Source organism: Saccostrea cucullata, unplaced genomic scaffold (assembly GCF_032062105.1).
Source record: "Saccostrea cucullata isolate Sc308-1 unplaced genomic scaffold, CSIRO_AGI_Scuc_v1 ctg354, whole genome shotgun sequence".
Lineage (NCBI taxonomy): Eukaryota > Metazoa > Mollusca > Bivalvia > Ostreida > Ostreidae > Saccostrea > Saccostrea cuccullata.
Genome location: NW_026940030.1, coordinates 105,774 through 129,891, shown reverse-complemented (window position 1 = coordinate 129,891; position 24,118 = coordinate 105,774). Strand labels below are relative to the sequence as shown.

The 24,118-nt window shown below is 31.9% G+C and overlaps 1 protein-coding gene across 1 annotated transcript in view; it reads right to left on the bottom strand.

The window, feature by feature from the left end:
* Nucleotides 1-23,582, bottom strand: part of LOC134254569 (general transcription factor 3C polypeptide 5-like) — a 30,948-nt gene extending 7,366 nt beyond the window's left edge. Inside the window, exons 1-9 of the mRNA XM_062737097.1 lie at nt 23,382-23,582; nt 20,054-20,258; nt 18,923-19,076; nt 18,625-18,728; nt 18,246-18,379; nt 17,448-17,655; nt 17,062-17,204; nt 15,049-15,174; nt 14,213-14,336 (exon numbers count right to left, since the gene is read on the bottom strand). Coding sequence (XP_062593081.1) covers nt 14,213-14,336; nt 15,049-15,174; nt 17,062-17,204; nt 17,448-17,655; nt 18,246-18,379; nt 18,625-18,728; nt 18,923-19,076; nt 20,054-20,258; nt 23,382-23,540 — 1,357 coding nt within the window. The 5' untranslated portion in view covers nt 23,541-23,582. The remainder of the gene's footprint in view (nt 1-14,212; nt 14,337-15,048; nt 15,175-17,061; nt 17,205-17,447; nt 17,656-18,245; nt 18,380-18,624; nt 18,729-18,922; nt 19,077-20,053; nt 20,259-23,381) is intronic.
* Nucleotides 23,583-24,118: the final 536 nt, after the last annotated feature.

The window sequence follows — 24,118 nt, the reverse complement described above, 5'->3', positions numbered from 1 at the left end:
TGGACATCAAACTAATTCAACAAAAGTACATGTATGACATTAAATTAAAATTTAAATCACATTTCAACAGTGATAAAATATATACAAGTCCTTAATAGTTTCTCAATATCATTATAGTCTAGCTGCCTCTATTTTTCAGGTTCTAAAATCATTAAATAATCACATCAATTTTGGGTTTTACTGAAAGCTGTTAAATGAGGATTCATGCATCATGGCCTTGTAGGACTCTTGTCTAGTTTGACAAACACGGACAGATAAAATTGGTTAATCATACAAATGGAAGATGCAAGCTATTAAGTATGCTGCTTCATATTACATAACAGGGATCCACACTGCTGCCTGTGTGCAACTATCACAAAATAGAATCAAGCTATTTCACTGGAGACTCATTATCAAGCAGACATTTGTTTGAAGACACAGAATTTTATTTGTCACAGGCTCTAAGGCTTGAATAGCACTATCAATAGTTCTGGAGAAAGAAGGAAAGCTTGATGGGACAGAAATATTTGAAAAAAACCATGTAGTTTTCACAAGCTCTGATTCTTTGGTAAAGTTGAGAAAAACAAGAGAGAGAAAGTAAAAGTCTCTGATAAGAATGTAGCTCTGCTTATGTGTTAAGTTACATGTATGTTTACTGAAATGAAACCAAATTTGGACCAGCTAAGTTATAATGTCCAACATATAAAAGTACCATCATTGTTGGCTTCATGTATCTATAATACAGTGTGATGATGTACTGATTTCAAATTATTTTTGAGATTTTGATGACTCGAGAATAATGTGAAATCAGAATGATCTGTATTAGATAATGTCAAAAAGACCTGCGAGATTCCTGACTCCTACCAATATATTCTGCATAAGTAAAGATATTATCTAGCTGACCGCGATGCTAACAGTGTGCACCAGAGGGTAGTCTACCAGTGTACTACTGTCACTGAGTATTATCAGTCAGGGTGACTCCAGATCAGGATATCTTGCATAAATTAACTGTTAACATACCACAGGCACTTAACCTACTAACATTTGTATTAATGTTTCCTAAAGCAACCAGACACACATTTTTCCCTGAAAGAGGAATACTGTAGAATTTTAGCAGAAATATTTGTGGAGGATTGAATTTCGTTTATTTCATTGAATTATCAACGAAAATAAATCCCACATGAAATTTTTATATGATTATCGTTTGCATTGGTTTAATTTAGAAACAACAAAATTTTACGTCCACGAAACCTTTATACTAGATGTCAAATCAACGAAACTTTATGCCCACAAAAATTTGTGTTTCTACAGTATAATATGTGGAAATTCTGGAACAACTGTTGTATGATCATGTACTGGTAGAATTTTTTTTTTTTGATAATAAAAAAAAAGATGCAATAAGCATGCATGACATTAGCCATATGTCATACTAGATTTCACCTGCTTTATATTGCATAAATAAAGAAAATCCAAAGTGTACACCTTTTTCAATGTTGCTAATTAACGCCAAAATCTAATAAGCTTTCTTCAAACTTTTCTTTTGTTCTGAAATACCTGTAATATTGTGACGTTACCTATTTTCGATAGTATCCTAATTTCGTTAGGCTAATGTTTTTAACAATAAATCAGAAACCCTTTCGTAATAATTTTTCTGAAGTCTTATCCCAAAATTATCATCAGATGCATGAAGTGTATTAAAGCCAAAAAGATCGAAAATTACGCCATTTAGTGAGGTAAGATTCTTTTTTTCTCTTTATCTATTCAAATCACGCCCTTTTCTCATAATGCAAAAAAATTCATTCTAAAACCCTATCTCCTAAGCCTGAAAACAACATTTGATTATTTAATGTTTTCTGTGTTATGGCCTAAAAATAGATGAGCCTCACTATGGGCTAACTTCCGCTTAAAAAATAAAGTATGGAAGCCTGTTACGTTTATTTTATTTTTGAATTTTGATATATTTCAATGTTTTAAGTTTTGTTTCTGTTGCTTTATTGTTCGTTTCTTTGTAGATATTTTCCATCAAAGGGGGGAATTACAAGAACTATTATAGGCTAAAGGCTGTGGATATTGCTTTCCAAGCAGACAATGGCTCTTGGCTTGAAATTTCAATTTTATAAAATTTCAACCAAAAAATTAAAAAATTAATGTTATAATTAATCATATTTTATTTGTTGTTAAGATTATAGTTGAAAACAGGACAACAAAAATCCAATACCATAAAAAGGGACAAAAAACAAATTAAAGAAAACAAAAACCCACACAAAATAACACAATTCGATGTTTTTATGACAATAACTGTGCGCCATACTTGTTATCGAAACTAGGTGACGTCATTCAAAACAACTCGGATTATGGCGGATCCAAAGAAAGTTGACACAGTTCTGAAATTCTTGATTTAAAAAAACAAATAAATGTCTGAATATATTTATTTATTGTTGACTAATAATACATAAATATTTGAGGTGAGAAAAACATAGATGCCTAGATTAATTTTTTGACTCAAGTTTTACACTATCGAAAACCGGTAACACCAGGATATGTATATAATATGTGTGAAAGAAATGTTATATAATATTCTTTAATTCAACAAGATCTAATTAACACATGTCCTTTTTGGGGAAGTGTGCAAAATAAAGTCTGAATTAACATTCATTAAGCATAAAACTTTCAGTATTCTGTCATAAACAAGTCTTTCAAATCAAATTTAACTAAATGGTTTTGAAAAGAAATGTTCAAAGGACAGCATTCACCAATATATCATTACAGTATGAGTGAAATATTAGGTGTCTCTGACTTATTTATAACAATTTGTGAACACACTACAAAAACATTCAGTTCCCAGACTGACTTATTAACATAACATATGGAAGAATTTCAACTATGGTCAATACAAGTGGTTGTTCTAGTACAGCAGGGGTATGTTAAACTGGGATCATGTGAATGAAAAGGGTGTAGCCCTCAGAAAGTCAGTTTTATTCAAAATGGTGGATTTCAATTTTTTTCTTAAACCATATTAACAATTTTGGAATTCCTGGTCTGCAATTTGATGCATCTTAATTTGCATGTTAGAACAAATAATTTCGCACAAGAAGTATTTCAAAACAGCTTTCTATACAATGCGTACTGCAAAAAATGAACTTTTATGTGAGAGTATAATGAGCATTTCTGCCACATTAATACCGGTATGCATAATCCTTAAACTTGCAGAACATGTATGAAATTAACATACGTTCTCACTGATAGCACTACTTAGTATGCAGGAAGGTAACATCATTTTTCAAGGTTTGGAAAACCTTGAATTTAATGCTTTGCAAACTGTAAGTATTAAAAATTTACTACAGGCACAAGATCTGATCATATGCTCCCCCAAAAGAAGGCCCATGGGCAGTAGCACTCACTTTCACTCTACAGGTTTAAATATTACAAAATTACTTATCAAGTATATGATTTGTAGCACAATCAATTTCTGCTGGATACTTTTTTGCAAATGCATATTTCACACCCTTTAGGACCTTCCTGTGACCTCTGTGTATTCTTTCACTTAGAATCCATACTTATTTCATAACAGGAATGACAACCAGTTTCATATGTTTATGAACTACGGCATCATTCATAGATAATGCCAAACCAGGGGCAAAATAGTGGTCTTAGCCTATCTTGTTCTTTCCATCCAACAAGATCAGACACAGGGTGTTTCTTGTTGTAGACATTCAATCAAATCACAATCCCTGAAATGGTCTACTATATCCCACTTCAATGATTTGCAATGATGGAAGGCTTTGGTTCTTTTTTTCTTACTGGAAATCAAGAAGTTGCATCATTTGATTTCTTTTCAAATAAAATGAATGATATAGTATATAGACACAACTATCATAAACAAGACCCAAAATATTTCTGCAATAGTAGGGCACAAAAAAGAAATCATTATTAGAAGTCATGTTTAGGGGGAAAATGGTAACAAAATTAAAGTGAAAGAAAGCCTATCCTTATTTCTAGAGTAAAGACATCACTTGACAAATAACTCATTCTTCAATACTGAACTCAAATGTGTGACCAAAGGGCTATTTTTTAAAAATAATCAATTTCATAATTTATGTGTATTAATTAAGTCAGTACCCTTCCTGCTTCTGAAAAAAATTGATGGGAAGATAATCTGAAGTCTTAAAGAGGAGATAGGTGTCCAAATGTACAAGCATGTCTGAAATTTTATGTACGTAACTTGGTGTCCACAGTGACTATTTTTTAAATCAATAAGCTATTCTTTTCTGGTGAATCCTTTTTGAAGTATATAAACTCTAGTTTGCATGTTTTATTGCATGACTTATTTCTGCCTTATCCATTATAATCAGAAAATATATCCAAGATTACCAACGGACACCGTTACTTACATAAGCACTAAACAAGTAAAATGTTACTAAAATTTAACAAGTTGTTAAAATATGAAAATAATGTAATCAATGAGGTATGATGAAATCACATTTAATGTTGTAATAAATGGAATTTATTTAAAAAGTCACAATTTTTATTTCTAATTTCAAAAAAGGAGAAATTATGTAAGTAACATGGACACCTAACTCCGAATCAGGCTTTAAAATAGAACAAAAAAATTTAAAAACAACCAAACACTTGTCTTTAATACTTTCATTTCAAAGCTAAATAACAGACTAGCTTTCAAAGAGAATTAATGCAGACAAGTAAATTGTCAGATGGATTGCTAAATATCCTATGTCTTCTATTTTGAGTCTTGTGGATCTTTGCGTCATTGTTACGAACATAATTCAGTCATTTCTTGTAAATCTGAAAGAAAAAAATATATAAAACAAATACACCATGATGTAATCAATACATATGCTGTTTAATTATATTTATTATATATCCTTGATAAAACCAGAAACAAGGCAATTAGAGCACAAATTATGTCACTACTTCAAGTTTTCGTGTCTCCGTTACGAACATAATTGCGTAAACGATATGGCAATATCAAAACAAATATTCAATAAGTATTTATCCTTTAATAAGAACATCACAAAACTAACAAATATAGAATAAAATATAGTACAAAATTAATTTATCACTAATATATTATACAAATAATGTTAAAACACTTATGTTCGTAACAAAAGACGCGAATCAAAAGTCAAATGTTAAACCGAAAGTACTCGACTCTGACAGATTTATGCATTTTGTATGGTCATAAGCGACATATTTTAGTTTCTGATTAATAGCTACATGGTATAAAGATACAATGTCTGTATTTATGTGTTACACATTCACTAAAATTGATACAATATGAATATACTTACTGAATCTATTATGTACGTAACTTCTTTTTTCTACATGGACACAATGAGCATCGCCATGTTTTCTGGCAGACAGCTGCGCTACCTTGCTACTTTTGTTTCCAATTTATAATTATACCACTGCTACGAACTTCCTGAGCCAAACTTATGCTTTATTGGCTGTTATTTTAGCCATCATACTGAAAGCTATTATGTTCGTAACGGTCAAGACACCAAAAATTTTACAATCAAAGATCATTTTAAAATTACAAAAAGAACTGAGTTATGTTCATGAAGCATATTGTTAAAAATAATATATCACACATACTCATTATTTAAACACAGAAATTGAACTTGACAAATTATCTAATATTTGTAGAAAGGTGTCAAAAACTTCAATGCATATGGACACAATGCGTTACGAACATAAACCAAATATTTTTTAGTTCAGAAAAAAATAATTAGGCTAATTTTAGCATGTTTGACCAAATAAATATATTATTTCATTTATATGCTAAGACAATGTACACATATATCCTGCCAAATGATTTTATTTTTAAATAAAACAATATCTTTATGCCTATTCGAAAATTATGTCACATTTTCTGTGATTGAAATCCCCTAAATGCAAGACAACAACGACCAATATTTTTTTATTCCTCAACTCATATTCATAAAACTATTTATACTATATCCTTTAACAAGTATCAATCATATCAATATCAATCTATCTGCTTACAGATTATTTATTGTAAAATAAAGGAGAAAAGAAATATATTTTAAAAATTCACCAGTATTGAAGAACGAGTTAAATGGAATGAATTAGAGTAAACATTAAATGTTTGTTTCACCTTTGATGTAACCTTTCCTGAATTCATAAAGCCATTCAAAGGCCTTGTATCTTATTTACACCATGATCCTTTATACTTAAATTGATTGTACCAAATTTTTTATTTCTTTACTCAAAAGCAAAAAAATTCACCTTTTTCTCATTTCAAGATCTAAAAAATCCAGCAGGATAAATTAAAGGATGATTTCATTTTCAAAATTTGATTTACAACTCTATTCACAGGTTGTTCATCAAAATATTTGAATTGTTTTTAATATGATAAACAAGTTCACTATATCAATGTTTTACTTCCACATAAATTAAACATATTCATAAAACACAGGTGTGGAAAGAATTACCCCTCATAAAATTTAAAGTGTTTTGATTCATTATGTGAGCAATACACGCAAATGCTAAACTTTAAATGTGACCACTTTTATCACATTTCACAGTTTCATCTTGTATTTGGGGAATAAATCTATGATATAATATTCTAGTCATGTAGTCTGCAGGAATGCTTGTGAAGAGTTTGTCTGATTTGGAATGCACAGGATAAATAAAATGATTGATGGTCAGCTGGCATTAGTATTCCTGATCAGAAGTGGACTAAATAAGTCTGATGGAGAAAAATCAATTTCAGGCATTGTCTTTCACAGGATTAATTAGGAAGGGAATTAATAAAGGTAGAGCCGTCAGCTCCTGTGCTTCGTTTATGATTCAGGCAGACTTTGTAATCCCTTTTTATGCATCAGTGGATCCCCTTTTTATGCATTAGTGGATCAGACTATTGAATATTTCATTCTTTTATTCATAATGGAGAGATAAGACGGATGTTTTTCACATGCAGAGATGCATTAATCAAGTCCTTTGAACAGTGCATGTTCCATGGGAAGATCGTTAAAAATAAATCTTAACTTGCAACTAAAATGAATTAAAGAAAACATTAATACCTTATCAACCTTTGAGATGGGTGCAGACAATAAAATGTGTGCATTTTGTCAGTAGTCTAGCTTGCTTAGTGTCGCATAACATGCTGATTACACATTAACCTGTAGCATGCAACAAACCTAGTTTTTTCAATTCAAGATGGAAGTCTTTTATCCATTTGTGTACAGTTAGTAAAGTCTTATGAGTCATCTCTAATACTCAGATGTCAGCTGCAATGTCAAATATTGTGTCAGCAGCCTACCCAGAATGCAGATAAGGCATACATGTATATGACCTTTTCAAATTTCATGAGAAGTTACAAAATGTGTGACAGGTATCTTCTGCACGTAAACATTCCATTTACAACTGCACCTCATTATACATGTGTACTTTTAGCTAGAAATCTTCAAGTTGTCTTTGACAACAAATTCCTTGATTTTTTTTTTAAATTAAAAAAAGATTCTTTAATACCTTATGAATGAGAAGAACTGTGTTAAGGATATGACTCATATATCAAGGATTATAGCAAACAATGGACAATCATTTCAGTACAGTCAACTGTCAAAAACCAAAAAAAAATACGTTTACTAAGGAATCCTAGCCCAGATAAGCAACCAGACAATGTTTACAGGACTGAGCTGTTTTACTGCTGTGGGTACAGTTTGAATTGCAAGACAGAAAGCCATGTCAATGATAGGGAAAAAAATCAAGAAAGTGTAACAATTGGGCAAGGGTGTAACACTTTCACCAAACTGAATAATTAATCACATAATTGAACACTTTACTGAACTTTAAAACAGAATTTTTAATTCATTTACATGTGACTGTTCAATGCTACAGCTACCGGTATAAGGCCTGTTTTGCAGTACTGATACGTATGAAAGCAATCAGCATAATGTAGTGTAGAAAAAAAAACATTAGGAAATAGGAATCCTTCAAATTTTCAAAACATAGGTAATCAGAGATTACAGAGCTCACCTCAACGAATGTTGTCTTTAAGTAAGGCAAATTAAGTCACACAATTAACCAACAAAAAGTGTACATCCAAAAATGCAAAATTTATGCAATTTTGATACTTTGGAATAGACCTATATAAAAAACTTAAAACTAGTTCTTCATCATGAAAATGTAATTAAAATCCAGCATCTGAAGCAAGATTGAGAGTTTTCATCCCTTGATGCATCATTTGTGCAACTTTGGTTTATATAAGTCTTATAGTTTCTTGGTGATAGACCTGCACCCATAACTTTTACGAGGTCTATTATCTGGAAAATGTATGTCGAATTCAGCATCTGAAGCAAGTCCATTAGTGTGCATCCTAAGATGTATCATCCATGCAAGTTTGTTCAACATAGAGCTCAAAGTTACTTGGAAATGAAACGTGTATAAAAAACTAACCTTTTCACTAATCTGGAAAATGTAGATCAGATTCAGCTTCTGAAGCCAGCCTAGTAGAATGCACCTTTAGATGTACCATCCATGCAAGTTTGGTCATTATAGAGCTCAAAGTTACTTGGAAATGAATCCTGCACCATAAATTTAACCTGTTTACTCGTCCAGAAAATGTAGGTCAGATTCAGCATCCGAATCAAGTCTGGTAGTATGCATCCTAAGATGTACCATCCAGGCAAGTTTAGTCATTATAGGGTTCATAGTACCTTGGAAATGAAACCTGCACCAAAAATTTTAACCTGTTCACTCAACCGGAAAATGTAGGTCAGATTCAGCATCCGAAGCAAGAATGGTAATATGCATCCTAAGATGTACCATCCATGCAAGTTTGGTCATTATATGTCTCATAGAAACTTGGAAATATAACCTGCACCAAAAACTTTAACCTGTTCACTCAACCAAAAAATGTAGGTCAGATTCAGCATCCGAAGCAAGTCTAGTAGAATGCATCCTAAGATGTACCATCCATGCAAGTTTGGTCATTATAGGGCTCATAGTATCTTCGAAATGAAACCTGCATCAAAAACTTTAACCTGTTCACTCAACCGGAAAATGCAGGTCAGATTCAGCATCCGAAGCAAGTCTGGTAGTATGCATCCTAAGATGTACCATCCATGTAAGTTTGGTCAACATAGGGCTTATAGTTACTCGGAAATGAGACCTACACCAAAAACTGCACCAAAAATGTTAACCTGCACCAAAAACATTAACCTGGTAATTCCTTTGCTGAAATTGCAGCATCTGAAACTTTGACTGGTACAATGAAACACATTAGAAACATCTTCCATGCATGTCTAATCAATATAGGACATAGAAGTACTTAAAAAGAAAACTGCTCCAATTAACCTTAACCCGGGACGCCGACGCCGACGCCAAGGGTATCACATAAGCTCCCATTGAGGTGAGCTAAAAAGTCTTGATTTGTTTCTTTCAACAAAAGTAGGAAAAGTTGAATCTTTTCCTTAATTTGCAATAACAGTTGATGGATCTTCATGTTTTATTATCTTATTATTTCATTATTTCTTTTCAAGCATACCAGCCCCTCATTATCTGTCTGATGACATTTAGATTTTACATCATAATAGAACAACAGTTACACCAAGTTACATAACCAAATATGTAAATTCTCACTTTTACAGTTTGCTTGTGATGGATTGATTGTGCTACATACAGAACACTATATATTATAATGTGAATATGTGAAAATAAACAAGTTTTCACAAAAAAGTAAAAAATCCATAAAATTTTTCCTTCAAGCTAATGCTCATGTAAACATTAAAGGCAACATGTTACACAATGATAACCATTTCTCTGGTGTCTAAAAACGAACTTCTTTACTTTGAAAGACATTTTAATCCTATCCCACATCAAATCTAGTGATTAAAGTTAAAGTGATTTTGAAGGATGAATCACAACACCCACCAGAAAATTCACATTAAATCTTTTTCATTCATAAACAGAGATAAAATTTTTGGCAATCGTGCGGGACAAGCTTTTAAGTCCAATCTCCTGCAACTGCAGAAGTCGAGGATTTAATGCTAGTGTGCGCATGCAACTACCCACACAAAAAACAGTGAAAAGGGTTCTTAAAAAAACTAAGACAAACACTCCTACATTGTAAAGGTATTTATAGTTAAGTATAATCACTAGTCTGAATGATTAAAAAAAATAAAATACAGGTGTTCCTGCACTTCTTACAAAGTACATTCTCTGGAGGAAAATTAAGTCCGAGTCCAAAGAGCAGAAGTGCGCGGCTCAATACAAGTTATCCTTAAAAAGAAAAATATATCTACTCATGGGATTACTTTGCTTGGTTTGTAGATACGTTTCTTTGATGTAAAATTTCATGCCCAAGGGGGGCAAAAGGATTCAATTTTAACTTTTAAAAAAAAATTATATAAGAGTATTTTTTTAGCTGATAAGTAAGAGTATTGCCCTCATATACCAAAAAAGTACGGTAAACATATTTACTTGTGTAAAATTATGTCCTTGTGCAGAATTACTTACATCTCACTGCAGCTTACAGCCATTGAAGATATACAATATAATACTATGAGAATAAGAAAATTAAATACTTTTTTTATAATCTGAAATTAAAATATTGCTATGAAGCTTTACTTGCTAAACTTTACTTTCTTAATTCCTTTGAAAACAACTTTCAAAGATAATTTGAGAAAAAAAAAACAGCACCATAAAGTTTAGATATTTTTATCTAAAATGTATTTTTATGGATTAAATTTATGGTAGGGTGTGTGTGTTTGTGTATTCCTACTACATATTGCTTAAAATATAAACTAAGAGCTTGACTGGTCATTTAATTGCCAGCTAATGCTATTCCTGCTACATGATAACTACAAATTTAAGAGTGGCAATTAAGTAAAAAAAAAAAAGTTTGTTGAAACATATAAATAAACTGCAAAACATATTCCACCAAGATTTTTAATTGTCTTTTTTTTTTTTTTAACTTAATCTATATACATTATCTGCACTCTGGTTGTGAATGAATGAAGGCCAAACATTTTTTAAGTATCTCACTGTAACATAAATTAGCATGTACAGAAATATTAGGGGTGCGTGCAGCTACCAATATTTTTACAAGAAAGAAAAAGAAAACACAATGGAAGAAGTTGCTGGGTATAGCTAATAAAACTGATGACTTAATTTCAAATACCCCCGGTGAACTTCCACCCTCGCTGCAATCTGTTTTGTTGGTTACTATGGAATGAGACACAAACAAACGTGCCAATACTCCGTGCACAGGACTGCATCTTAACCGCAAAAATAATCAATCATCTGACAAAATACCACCAGACCAGCAATCTCAAATAAAGCAGGAATACAGGGTGTATACTCAAAAACAAAATAGATATCTCCTACAAAAAAAATAACCTAAACAAGATATCACACACTTTAATTCCTCCTGAATTGATTTTTTAGCCCCCACCCTGCATTTTGAGATTCCCCACTCATTTTGCTTACTTGGCAAATTTCTATGAATAATCAATAACAGACTAAGTCTTTAGAAATTGTCCCGTCCTTTCATAAAAAGTGAGAAATATTCATAATGATTTGCATATTTGAAAGAATATGTATTTGACAGTCTGTGCACTCCAAGAAATAACTTAATAATCTTGTTCTTTTATACTTGAATAATAACGTATTCATAGTCAGTGAGGTTATAATCAGCAAATATTGAACCCTAAGGGCCCGTATTTGTTTTTATCTAGATGCATATCATATTTGCAGGCCTTGGTGACTTTCTTAACATTCACACGTCAGCTTTTAAGTTTTATCCATGTACATCACTGATAACTGATTAACAGTTCAACCAAGTACGAAATGAATGTTCATGACACCTGAAGAATTCAACATGTGTCATATATGCCCTGCAAAATATATTAAAATTTTAAACCATCATCAGGGAGGTTTGTAAATATTTCTCAAAAAACAAATACACTATGTAGAAAATTTTCATTATTTTTAATCTGGTTTTATAAACAGTGACTGACTGACCCACTGATGGAAAGGGTCTAAAACAATATACATCTCTCAACTTGTTGTGTGGGGTATAACCTACTTTTTAGAGGAAGGGAAATAACTCCAAAAGGTTTGTTCTATATATATTTCTATGAAAACTTCCCCATTGTGGCCCCGCCCTACGCCCGAAGGTCATGATTTTAACAATTTAATATCGCACTACCCAAGGATGCTTCCAGTTTTTTTGGCCAAGTGGTTCTTGAGAAGAAGATTTTTAAAGATTTGCTATATATTTCTATGTAACAATCCTTTTTACAATTTAATATCTACACTACCCAAGTTCCACTTCAGTTTCAGCTTTCCTGGCCAAGTGGTTCTTGAGAAGAAGATTTTTAAAAAATTTGTTCTATATATTTCATGTAAAATTTAGATTCCTAAAGCTTTCAACATTTTAGGGTTTAACTTCCTTGTTTGAATTTTTTAAAGTTTTCTATATATTTCAGGTTAAATTGGATTCAATCTGATTTTAACAATTGATACAGAGATATAGTTTTAGATAAAGATATATATATCTATGGCTTGGATTCACTATTGTGGCCTTACCCCTGGGGGTCATGATTTTAAAATCATACACAACACAGGTAGTAAATTTTCATTATTTTTAATCTGGTTTTATAAACCTGTGCTTCCACATATATTTCCTGGCAAAGTTTTTAAAGATTTGTTCTATATATTTCTGTAAAACTTGCAGTGGTTTATGATTTTTTCAATTTGATATCTACACTACCCAAGGATGCTTCCACATAAGTTTCACTTTCCTGGCCCAGTGGTTCAAAAAGATTTTTAAAGATTTGTTCTATATATTTCTATGTAAAACTTGGATTGACTATTGTGGCCCCGCCCTACCCCCGGGGGTCATGATTTTTACAATTTAATATCTACACTACCCAAGGATGCTTCCACTGTTTCAGCTTTCCTGGCCCAGTGGTCAAAGAAGATTTTTAAAGATTTGTTCTATATATTTCTCAAAACTTGTTGTGTGGGGTATAACAATTTAATATCTACACTACCAAAAAGTTACTTTTTACAAAAATATAATATCTTTCAAAATAAGTTATTTAATCAAAAGGTTATCAGGTTATAAATCCAGAAGCAGTGAATGATCAGTTCAACTTTCAGCTCAGGTGAGCTAAAAATATAATATCTTTCAAAATAAGTTGTTAAATCAAAAGGTTATCAGGTTATAAATCCAGAAGCAGTGAATGATCAGTGAAACAGTTCAACCTCAAGAATAGTGTGTATAGTTTTCCTGAAGGCCAATGTTTAAGAATTATGTGACAAATTTTCTAAGGTTAAGTAACCCTCCCCTATCAATAAGGAAGGCACTGAGTTGTGAATTAAGTTTATCTCATATCTTTATCAGTGTTTTCCCTAAGAACTGGCTACCAGCAAAATTGACCACTTTAATTCAAGTGACAAAAATGCTGCATTGAAATAAAAATGTGTTGTATTTAAGGTTCACAGAGATTCTGTTCATAAACCTCAGCCCCTAGCCTGTTACAATTGATCTCTAAACTTTTACTTTGAAATAAATTAAGGGAAAACACTGCTTTATACCAGAACCAGCTAACTTAAAGCCTGCCTTTAATGCACCGGTGAATTTACAGGCATATCAAACCAAATCTCTGTACTTATACAAATTATTGTATCCCTACTTCATTTTCATTTCTTAAATACTTTAAGACAGACTTGTCTGAAGATTAAAGTGTATTTATAAAATGTCACTGGTTTTAAATTCAATGGAGTATGGGAGAATTGTCTCCCAAAAGGGAGGATAAATTAATTTATTTTCAAGAATAATAAAATAATCTACTGTAAATCTCAATTTTTTTTGACACCTTATTTTTAGCCAAGACAAAATTTAATTCTTGGTAATCTGTATAATTCAGACTATGTAAAAAAAATGTTTGCTTGTCTTTTCTAGAATCCAGATAAAAAAAAATTAAGAAAGGTAGGTAAGGGAAAAAAAATATATTCAAAAAAGCTTACAAATATGAAGTAAAAATAGTCAATAATGGGATGAGAGAAATAAAAATTTTATGTTTCCCTGAGGTTAAAGTAAGTTTTAAAGATGTATTTATACTAATATACATGTAGATACATGCTAGAATGAAATGAGACAGACCATCTCATGTAATAATGCTGAAATCATACTCAAGTTATGTAAAGTTTTCATGAATTGATATAAATTATTAATTGGACTGACCTCCAAGATGTTGTGCCACTGATAATCCCTTTTTTTCTATTAATTGTTGGGCCTTTTTGGTCATGATTTCTCGACATTTCTCTATTATTCCCTTATGACACCATCCTTCCTTTTCTGTGCATACCTACATATAATGATACAATGTATTGAGAGTGAAATGATCGTTTTCTTCACAACCTGATGCATAATTCTTATTTAACATGTATTGTTATTTCATCGCATTCCAACCCGAAAGTTGTTTAATCTAAACATCTTTGGTTTGAAAGAATTAAGTCCTGTAGGTTAGACAACATTCAGGATTTAGATGACATTTTAAAAAATAGAATTTAAAAGAAAGGATTTGGCAGTTTGAATTGTATTAGGCAAGATTTCTGAATACACAACATCCAGATAAGACAATTAAATTACACAGCATCTGATATCTGAATAACACACCTTGTACTCGTACACAATTATTTGAAATGAGAATCTGTGAAATATATATCTTTGATATGAGTATCAAGCAACTTTTTCTCCATATTGCTGACCTTACACAATGGCTAATTTACATATTCCCTGCGCATCTATTTCTTCCTTTCTCTAGTTAGGCCATCTTTAAAAGAATATTTGTTTACTTGCTCCCCACTCAGAGTGGGTTGGTAGATGGTATAATTCTTTATTCAAGAAAATTTCAACATATTTATTATAAAATGAAATTATTCTGGGGGAAAAGAATTTCCAAAAATATTCTCTCAGCTTAAAAATATTTCAGTTGGACCAATTTTAGTTGGTCGGAAAAAATTCTAAACATAAAACATATTCCAAACTCGAAGGGTTTTTTTTTTCTCAAAACTTACAGAGGCTGTGTTGCTTCTTATTAGGGTTTGTATTTCATCCACTTTTATATCACACATCTGGTAAAACATTTGTCTGCAAGGAGGTAATCGGTCAGGTGTATAAACATGTAGTGGTTCTTTATTGATCTACAATAAAAATCAAATCATGTAATGTTTGTTTTCATTACTATTTTATACTGCAGGTTTTTCAAAATATCAGCCAATAATTTTAACAATATGATTGAAGCCCATGACCCTTATTCATACATGTGATTCTTCTGATGAGAGACAAAATCTCCCAATGTTTCAACCCTTTTTTGCCCCTCCCAATTAACTCTTGACCCCCATGTTATGAAATACTTCAAATTAAGGAGGCCGACAAAATTTAACAAAATTAAGAAATTATAGGTATAAAAATGTAACAAAATTTGATATAACTGATTTTTTAACCGATTTTGCAATTGATAGGTAGGTTGACGTTGCAGCATGTTTTTGACGTTATGATAATCTGTACCTCTTAAAGAAAGGGGTAATAAAAATATTATTTAAGAAAAAGTAATAAACATATACTCTTGAAATTTAAATCATAGAAATTTGAGAATATCTCCAATATTTTTATTATGTTTTCATGTGAATCCATTGTGTACATCATATTTTGTAGTACTCTATAAAAATAGTGAAATTTGCTAATTTTTTGCATTTTGAGATGCCCCCTCTGGTAACAAGACGGTAGAATTTTGTGTTTCTTACATATATTGTATAATATACTATTACTCATCAAATATTATAGTTTGAACAAAATGTCTATTGTAGTATTCGTATAATTTGCTTTAAAGTGCTAAAAAATCGGCATTTTCCTTTATAATCCTATACTGTAAAACGAGAAAATTTGGCGCATATGTATTTTAGCGCAAACGCAAGTGGGAATGCATTGGCGCAAATAAATTTTAGCGCTTGCACTTGTCAGTAAAATATATAAATGTGATATTTTGTTTTTTTTTTAATCCACACTCGTATTTGATTTTTTGGTTAGTCCAGCACGGAAACACATTAGTACTCCCGTATATCAGTAAACATTCGTTAACTTTACCGCGGTACGTGTTGTTATCACATGGACGTGGCACAATGTTAAAATTTATTTTATTTCTATTTTCAATGAAAAGAAATGGAGAATTTACTCATTTAAATCATATCAAAACAATGCATGCATTGACAGAAAATTAGTTCGATAAAACGGTAATCCTAATCAGATATTGTCTGCAAGCTCAATCGCCATGTTTGATTGCATTGTTTACCTCGAGGGAATACATGATTGACATGCCGAGAAGCCAAACTTTGAATGTGCTAATGATAATAATCGGGTAACAATTACTGGGGTAACAAAAGTTTAAATAAATTATAATTTGGCAGAACTTTCTGTCTTCCAAACATGTGCAGTGCTAGTGTGTATATAAAATCCAATGACCCTTCGACATTACGTAATCAGTGCATTCCGGTTTACATGTACTTATGTAAAAGTTTTGAACCCATACAAAAAATGATGTTTAAAAATCCTTTAGCGCACAATAAATTTTAGCGACTTGAATGAAACAAGTGATGTAATAACTAGTCACAAAGGCGCTAAAATTAGTAGTGCGCCAAATATTCTCGTTTTACAGTAGTAAATGTACCTGTATTTTGAGACGGTCCCTAAAAAATACCTGGACGGTAGATTACACCCAAACTTTGCATGTACACGGCAGATAATGTAAGTTATATATGGTATAAAAATGAAGAGTTTGCTATTGTAGTTTTCACACAATAAAACTATAGTCGGCCCCCTTAAATATTATTCGCATTAATTGTTATCCTGTACCGTATAATTTCTCCTAACAACAGATATCCCTGATCCTGGGGGCCATAAATTTCATGATTTGGGAAGGACGCTTAATTCTATTTGAACATACATGTAGCAAACAGTTTGAATACTTGATGTCCTGGAGTAAATATGACATTTTTGAAGACTTGTTTAACCATTCAAGAGAGGCAACTTACACTGGATTCATCTTTTTCATCAGTAAGACGAGATTTGGTGAGGTTAATTTTTACAATGTTTGTATTTTTCCTCTTCATTGCGGGGAAGGCTATAACATTAGGAGATCTCTTCAGTGCAACCCCCATTTTTTCTCCTGGGGAAGCTACAAAACATTAATACGAATAACACACTTCTATAATCAAATCATACTTCATATTTATTTGATTTTCAAGGAACTAAATTACCATAGAACTTATGAAATTTGTAATGGAATCTAATTATTTTATTTAATACTTCATCTATTAAATGCACACATATAACAGAGAACATTATGCATTTCATCCTTTTTGTTAACAATAGATTCAAACATTCCTATAATATTTTCTCTCCATTTTACAAAACTTACTCTGTCTAACCCTGTAATCAACAGTCTGATATATCTTGGCCTCTGGGTGCTTGCGAGGATCATACCCAAATTTCACCCACATACACCTCCAGGGTCCATTGAGGTAGTAACAGGCCTTCATCGGCAAGAGATACTTGACTTTCTCTCTTTTTCCACTGAAGTAGTGATGTAGTGCCACTCTGGACCAGATCGGTCTCTGCTCAAACAGCTGTTAAAAATACAAATCAGACTTTGTTAAGGAAAGCGTCTCCCTATTAACTATCTATACTGATTTCATAATTAAATATGACAAAATGACAAATTTTACATCACATGAAATGATTGAAATATGGTGACAACCAACAGTAATGAAAATCAAACATCCATTGAACAATACAAATGGAACAAAACCTCTGTAAAATATCAGAGGTGGATCAGATGCTATGGAAGAGAAAGCATCCCCTGTCCACTGATGCAGTCTACTTGTCAGGTTACTGAACATTTGCCTAAAGTAAACTTGTCAAACCCTTTATATCAAATATGAAGGGCTTTTCCAATAAAAATCATCTGAGGGAGTGAAAGGTTATCATTACACCTCCCATCTATTAAAAATAAATTTAAAGTTTTCCCACACCAAGAGAATTTGGTTTGTTTTCCCACATTTGAAAAAGTGGTCAAATAATGGTTAAATTTAATACTCATTCTTCTAAAAAAAACAAATCAACAGAATTTATTTAAATAATACACTGAATAACGGGTGTAATGATAAGTTGAAGGTTTAAAGAAGTTGTATGACTAAGTCTTGTATTTGTAACTTACTTTGTAAATTTCCTTCTCACGTTCGGGTTCATTGTATTTGAGTCGGAGGTGAGCCAGCGCCTCATCCCGTGGCTTTTCTGGGACGTCGTCATTAAAGTTGAGAAACACTGTGTATACTTTCCTCCTCTCTCTCACTATTTAAAGACTGAAATCATTTCATTCATGTACATGTACTTACAGATTTGTATCTTTAATTTACAATCAGTGTATATTTGACTATTTGAGAAAATAATTTATTTGTACATTAAGTACAATGTGACATATGTACTTTAAGTACACTGTGACAAAATTTTGCAGAATTATTGTGATCATGTGCATATTCACACATTGAAAAAAGTACATCTTTAGTATCAGAATATCCAAGCTGTCCTTTATGTACCTGTCCCTATCAGGTTAGCCGGTCTGTCTTTTTCCGGATTCATGTAACCTTCTCTGTGTGTTATACCATCTCTGTATAGGTAATCTTTGTCTGGATAATCAAACCTATAAACACAAATAAACAATGTAATAATGAAAAAAACACCCTCTTCCTCTCGAGAACACAAGCCAAGATAAAACATCATCCTTTTGGTATCTGGATCACAAGAAAATTGTTCTTCGAAGAACAATTTAATCCTTTTGGTATCTGGATCACAAGAAAATTGTTCTGTGGGGAAGTTTCAACATTTTTGTTTTACCTTGAGAAGATGACAGGAGGGAGAAAGCTGGGGACATCCCTGTCTAGGAACTCATTCCTGTCCACGAAGGTCCTGTAAACCAGTCTGTCGTGGATCTGTTCTAACTCGCCACTCGGTCCCTTCAGAACAGGGAGGTACTGGAAGTCAGCCATACCTGTAGATTTGTCAAACTCAAAGTCACAAGACTCACTGTTACTGGTACATTAGCTTTGAGAGCAACATTTCTCTATACTCAAAGCTTAAAAAGACTATTACAGCAAAACATGCTTGTAATAATGTTACAAAGTGGCAGACCTACAGACTGAAAATTTTACTTCTATACTATATGTATAAGCATCAACTCATTAAAAGCATTTGCTACTGTACATGCAGTTACTGGAGTGACATTTTTCTATACTCATAGTTACCTTGAAAATAAATCCCCTTTTTAATTTTTTTTATTTTTTCAAACCTAAAACTTTTTGGAATATATATGAACTAAAGTCCGATGGTGACAAAGTCCGACCAAATTGTGCGCCAAACATGGCTCGTAGCTAGGACGCCAAAGTCATCTTTTAAAATCCAAATGGCTATGTTTTTTGATGCGACAACTCAAAGTGGAATTTTATGCCAAGTCCATATTTTATAAATGTATTTCATGTAATACAACTTGAGTATAATTTTTTTTTCATTCAAATACATTGAAATTGCGTCTCAAAATTTTGATATTTTTTCGCCCAAGCGGTAAGCCAAAAAAAATGGTTAGTCCTTGAAAAAAAAGTGTTTCTTCGTCGGGTACCCACCCTGGAGATTTTACGGTTTATCGTTTTTATTTTGGCCTCCACCAACCTATGATATTTAGGTGGTTATATCTGTCAATTCAATATATATTTAAGTCAACGGTATGAAAATTGTCTTTATCTATATGTATTTTGCATCAACTCATTAGCATCGCATTTTAGCACAATAGTACTATGACGTCATAAACGTTAGTTGTTTTCTGCGCCATCGGACTTTGGCATGTCAAACCAACGGACTTTGGCGCAGACCATCGGACTTTGGCGTGACCATCGGACTTTGGAGTGCCATTGCACTTTGGAGTCCTACATATATAATTTAACATAATACTGCAGTATCTAAAGTTTAACTCACTATTGAATTTATACATAGATTCAACACTTCCAAGGACTTCCACCTGAAACTGGCAGTTTTCCCAAGACTTCTCTCCCTTTTTCCTCCTGCGTTTTACTTTCATATAAAGGCTAGAGGTGACTGTCCGTTCTCCAAACGCAGGCTTACAGTAAGCATTAGATGGCCGAAAATTCACATCCACTCGTTTATTTACATTTGCATATACCTTTAAAAAAAAAGCATCAATACAGAACATCTTATTATAAAAACCAATTCTAAAGAATATAGGTCTCATTTGCAAAAAAGAGTTGTTTTTTTCAGTCAATTTATGCATAAAAATTACTTTCCCCATCTACAACATCTGTCTACCATATACATTTATATCGTTCCTTTGGCCCATGGTAATTGTTTTCAAAATGAATAACTACTAACACAAAAGTACGGTATATAAAACTTGTTTAGTATACGCACACAAATATTGTGAATTCTCTGATATAGCGATAGTGGATCCCCATCTATATAAATTGAACGAATTCCTTAAATGGCTATAACAAATTACGGATATACCGAAGTTATTTCAAAGATCCCAGTGACTTCAATATAACCAAGTTTTACTGTAGCTGCAAAAACTTTTAGTAATGCAATAGTGCAATTTGTCGCTCTAAATTTCTCTCTGACTCCCAAAACTCATTTTAAAAAACAGTGAAGTCGCCTATTCTGGGTCACGTTTGGATGTTTCGTTGATATTTTGCAAAGCTGTTCGATTTATACTTTATGCAATATATGTATTGAAATGACAAATAGTGAGTCATCCAAAAACCTTTTTGTTTTAAAGCAGCTACACGGGAACAATATTTACAAAGGTATTTCAGCAAGGCCTATCTTCCCCAGTTATGAACCATTTTATCCATTTCCGAGTCATCTGACTTCACGGTCTAGTAATATTCGTATATCGTTTCGGAACACGATTTTTATGATGTCGAAACATAAAAAAAATTCATTCAGCTTGGAAAAAAGTAAACAACCACAGAAATATGTTTTAAATTATTTTAAAAACAATAGCAACAAAACGCATTGCAATTTGCAGAATTAAAAGAAAATATATTAAGATTTAAAATAACACGTCAGTTAAATATTTTTATTTAAAAAATGCATTTGAAGGGTAAACTCAAATTAATTTTTTAGAAAAATATTTTCCACTTAGAATACTTTTAATAATCAAGGTAAATACATGGTTGTCGCTTGGTTTTGTACAATGAGTTTTGACATGTTTCATACCAGAATTGGAGAGAAACTAGTACAGTTTGATTTATTAATCATTATAATTTTATTTGCACAGCGATCATTATGATTGATTTCCGAGTTAAAACTAAATGCATTTGCCATACTTTCGAGCTCTTATTATTTATCTACAACTTTTATATCAGCCCTGCAGCAGCGAACAAAAATGAAAGTAGCTCGTCACTGAAGCAGAAACATCCCTGTCTTCAAAGCGCACGTTTTAGAACTTTAATTCTCAGATGCTTTCTTAAAGTTGATATTTGAAATTCTGTAATTAATTACAGACAGAAAGACCAATTCTTCATGATCAGCGTATTCATTAAGTTTTTTTTTAGCTTAATCAGGTCCAGCACAATCTCTTGATTAAGCTATAAAGCTTTAAAAAGCTACATAGCTTTATTAAGCTATTCAAAATAGCTTGATAAAGCTATTTATATGCAGTTTTTCACAAAAACGTTTTTTGAAAGAAATAAAAAGTCGTAAGTATTTGAGTATTCATATATGTTCTATGGACTATCAAAAATACAACCTAAATCATAAAAAGTTCTTAATTTGCTGCTGTTGAATACTTTAAGCAAAATATGAATTTCCATTGTTTGATATGTGTGTGCGGTGAGGCGTTGAACTATGATTGCTTCTCATTGTGCTGAACTGTTACTAATCAATTATCCTGTTGGCCATAACTGGCCTCCTTTATAATTTCATTCAAGAAATAACTGTGTGGTCACTCATCAATAGCCCCAAAACTTTTAAAACTTTGAGTACAAAGTCTCTCAAGGAGACGCAATTTGGTGAGTGATGTTTACATGCATTGTATTCAGAAGAGAACAAAGTTTAATATTTCCACTGCACCTGGGTGAGACTTTTTGCACATTATGTTGAAAAAATAACAAAGGACTATATGCGGTATTAACCAACATTTGCCCCCCAAAATCAAACTTTGATGGAGTAATATTTAATTAAGTCCTTAAACAGGGGAGTATATGCTGACTTCAAAGCACTGAATAATTTCATAAGTAATGACGTGATTTGTACGTAATGACGTCACAAATATGACGTAAATTTCAGTTTTTTATGAATTTTGCAGAAAAATGTACATATTTCGTCAATTTTAAATAAAAGTCACCGAGCGCATGTGTGTTCAGGATTAATATTTTGATATAATGTGTAGAATGATAATATCAATGAAATATGTCAATATTGTTCCTGAACACACATGCGCTCTATAAATTCTAAAGCTTAAATTGTTGAAATTTTGTCCATTTTGTCCTCTTTCTGAAAAAGGATATAAAATCGGACTAGTTTGTGACGTCATAAAAACAGAAATTGTAAATACACTGCTCTGGAACTATAATATTTTCTGTTAACTTATATTTCTCGTACAATTTATTGAATTCAGCACATTTCAGGAAGTTTTCAAAATTTGACTTTTGTGGGGGCAAACATATGCAATATACCGCATATAGTTCTTTGAGAAAAAAGTCTAAGAAAATAGCTTAATCAAGCTATTCTGAATAGCTTAATAAAGCTATATAGCTAAATCAAGCTATATAGATAGTTTTCGATAGGCCTGAATTTAGCTTTTCCCGTTGGCCGCCATATTGGATATAGTGATTTTCCCTCTTTGTCTTACCAAGTTTAAGAAAATATAGCAGAAATATTTGGTGGAAAATCTTTATCAAATAATTTTTTTTAAATAAAGGAGGCTTCCAAAAATTTATATACTTCAGAAAAATAATGATTTCTAATTCAAAATAGCAAATATAAAAATTTTAAATTGGTTGAACAATGAAGGAATATGAGCATTTGGACCTCCAGTATGGCGGCCAACGGGAAGTAACTCTTGGTCAATCGAAAACTATCTATAGCTTAATCAAGAGATTGTGCCGGACCTGTTAATTTTTTGCAATATGGCATAAAATACACATGAGTGATCCGGAATTGGAGACTGTATCAAAATGACATTGATCTCCATAATTAAGGGAAATAAATAATCGATATAGATTGTAGATTTGATTATTTCAGCTGTGTGTACTGTATTTGTGCAAAGGTCTACAAGGTTCAGTACCCTTTCTATGTTAGGAATTCCACCAAGAGTTTCCAGAGCTTTGTCAACATTCTTCACAATTCCAGGATATTCAATGCACATAAACTTTCTGTTCTTATTGTAGGAGACCGTAGTTAATTTATCGAAATCTGTCCAATTGTGCGCCTTTTCGAGCTCCATTGCTACTTTCACTTTCAACTTGCTCTTTCTAATACTCTCTAAAAACGGCAAATACAATATTCAGTTATAAATTCTCATCATTTTTTATAGAATAATAAATAAAGAGAAAAAGATAAAAACTTTTTGCATTAGATATCCAATCAATAAAACTTTTTGACCGTTAATAATCGATATATGAACTAAGTAAATAAAGTTATTTTGAGAGTATTTTTCAAGATGGCTGCGCCCTATTGAACCGATGTTGCGCAAGCTAACATTGACTATTTTGGGGGCCTCTTCAGTTTTGAAGAGGTAATTTAATTGAAAGAATTGTTTAAAAACGATATTTAGGCTGTTTAAAGTTAATTCTACGTTTAACGTCACATCTAAAGTTCAAAACCTACGAGGGAGGGAGGAAAAAAATAAACAAACAAAATTTTCAAACAACTGTGAATTTATTCAAATTAACCTATTCAGTACATTTAAAACATTACAATTAAGTAGTAAGAGCATTTAATTGATATGATACATAGTTTTTCCTCAGTATGTAAATCAGTTTGAGTCCTATTGTTAGCAAACAATGTAGTCTAAGACTGAAT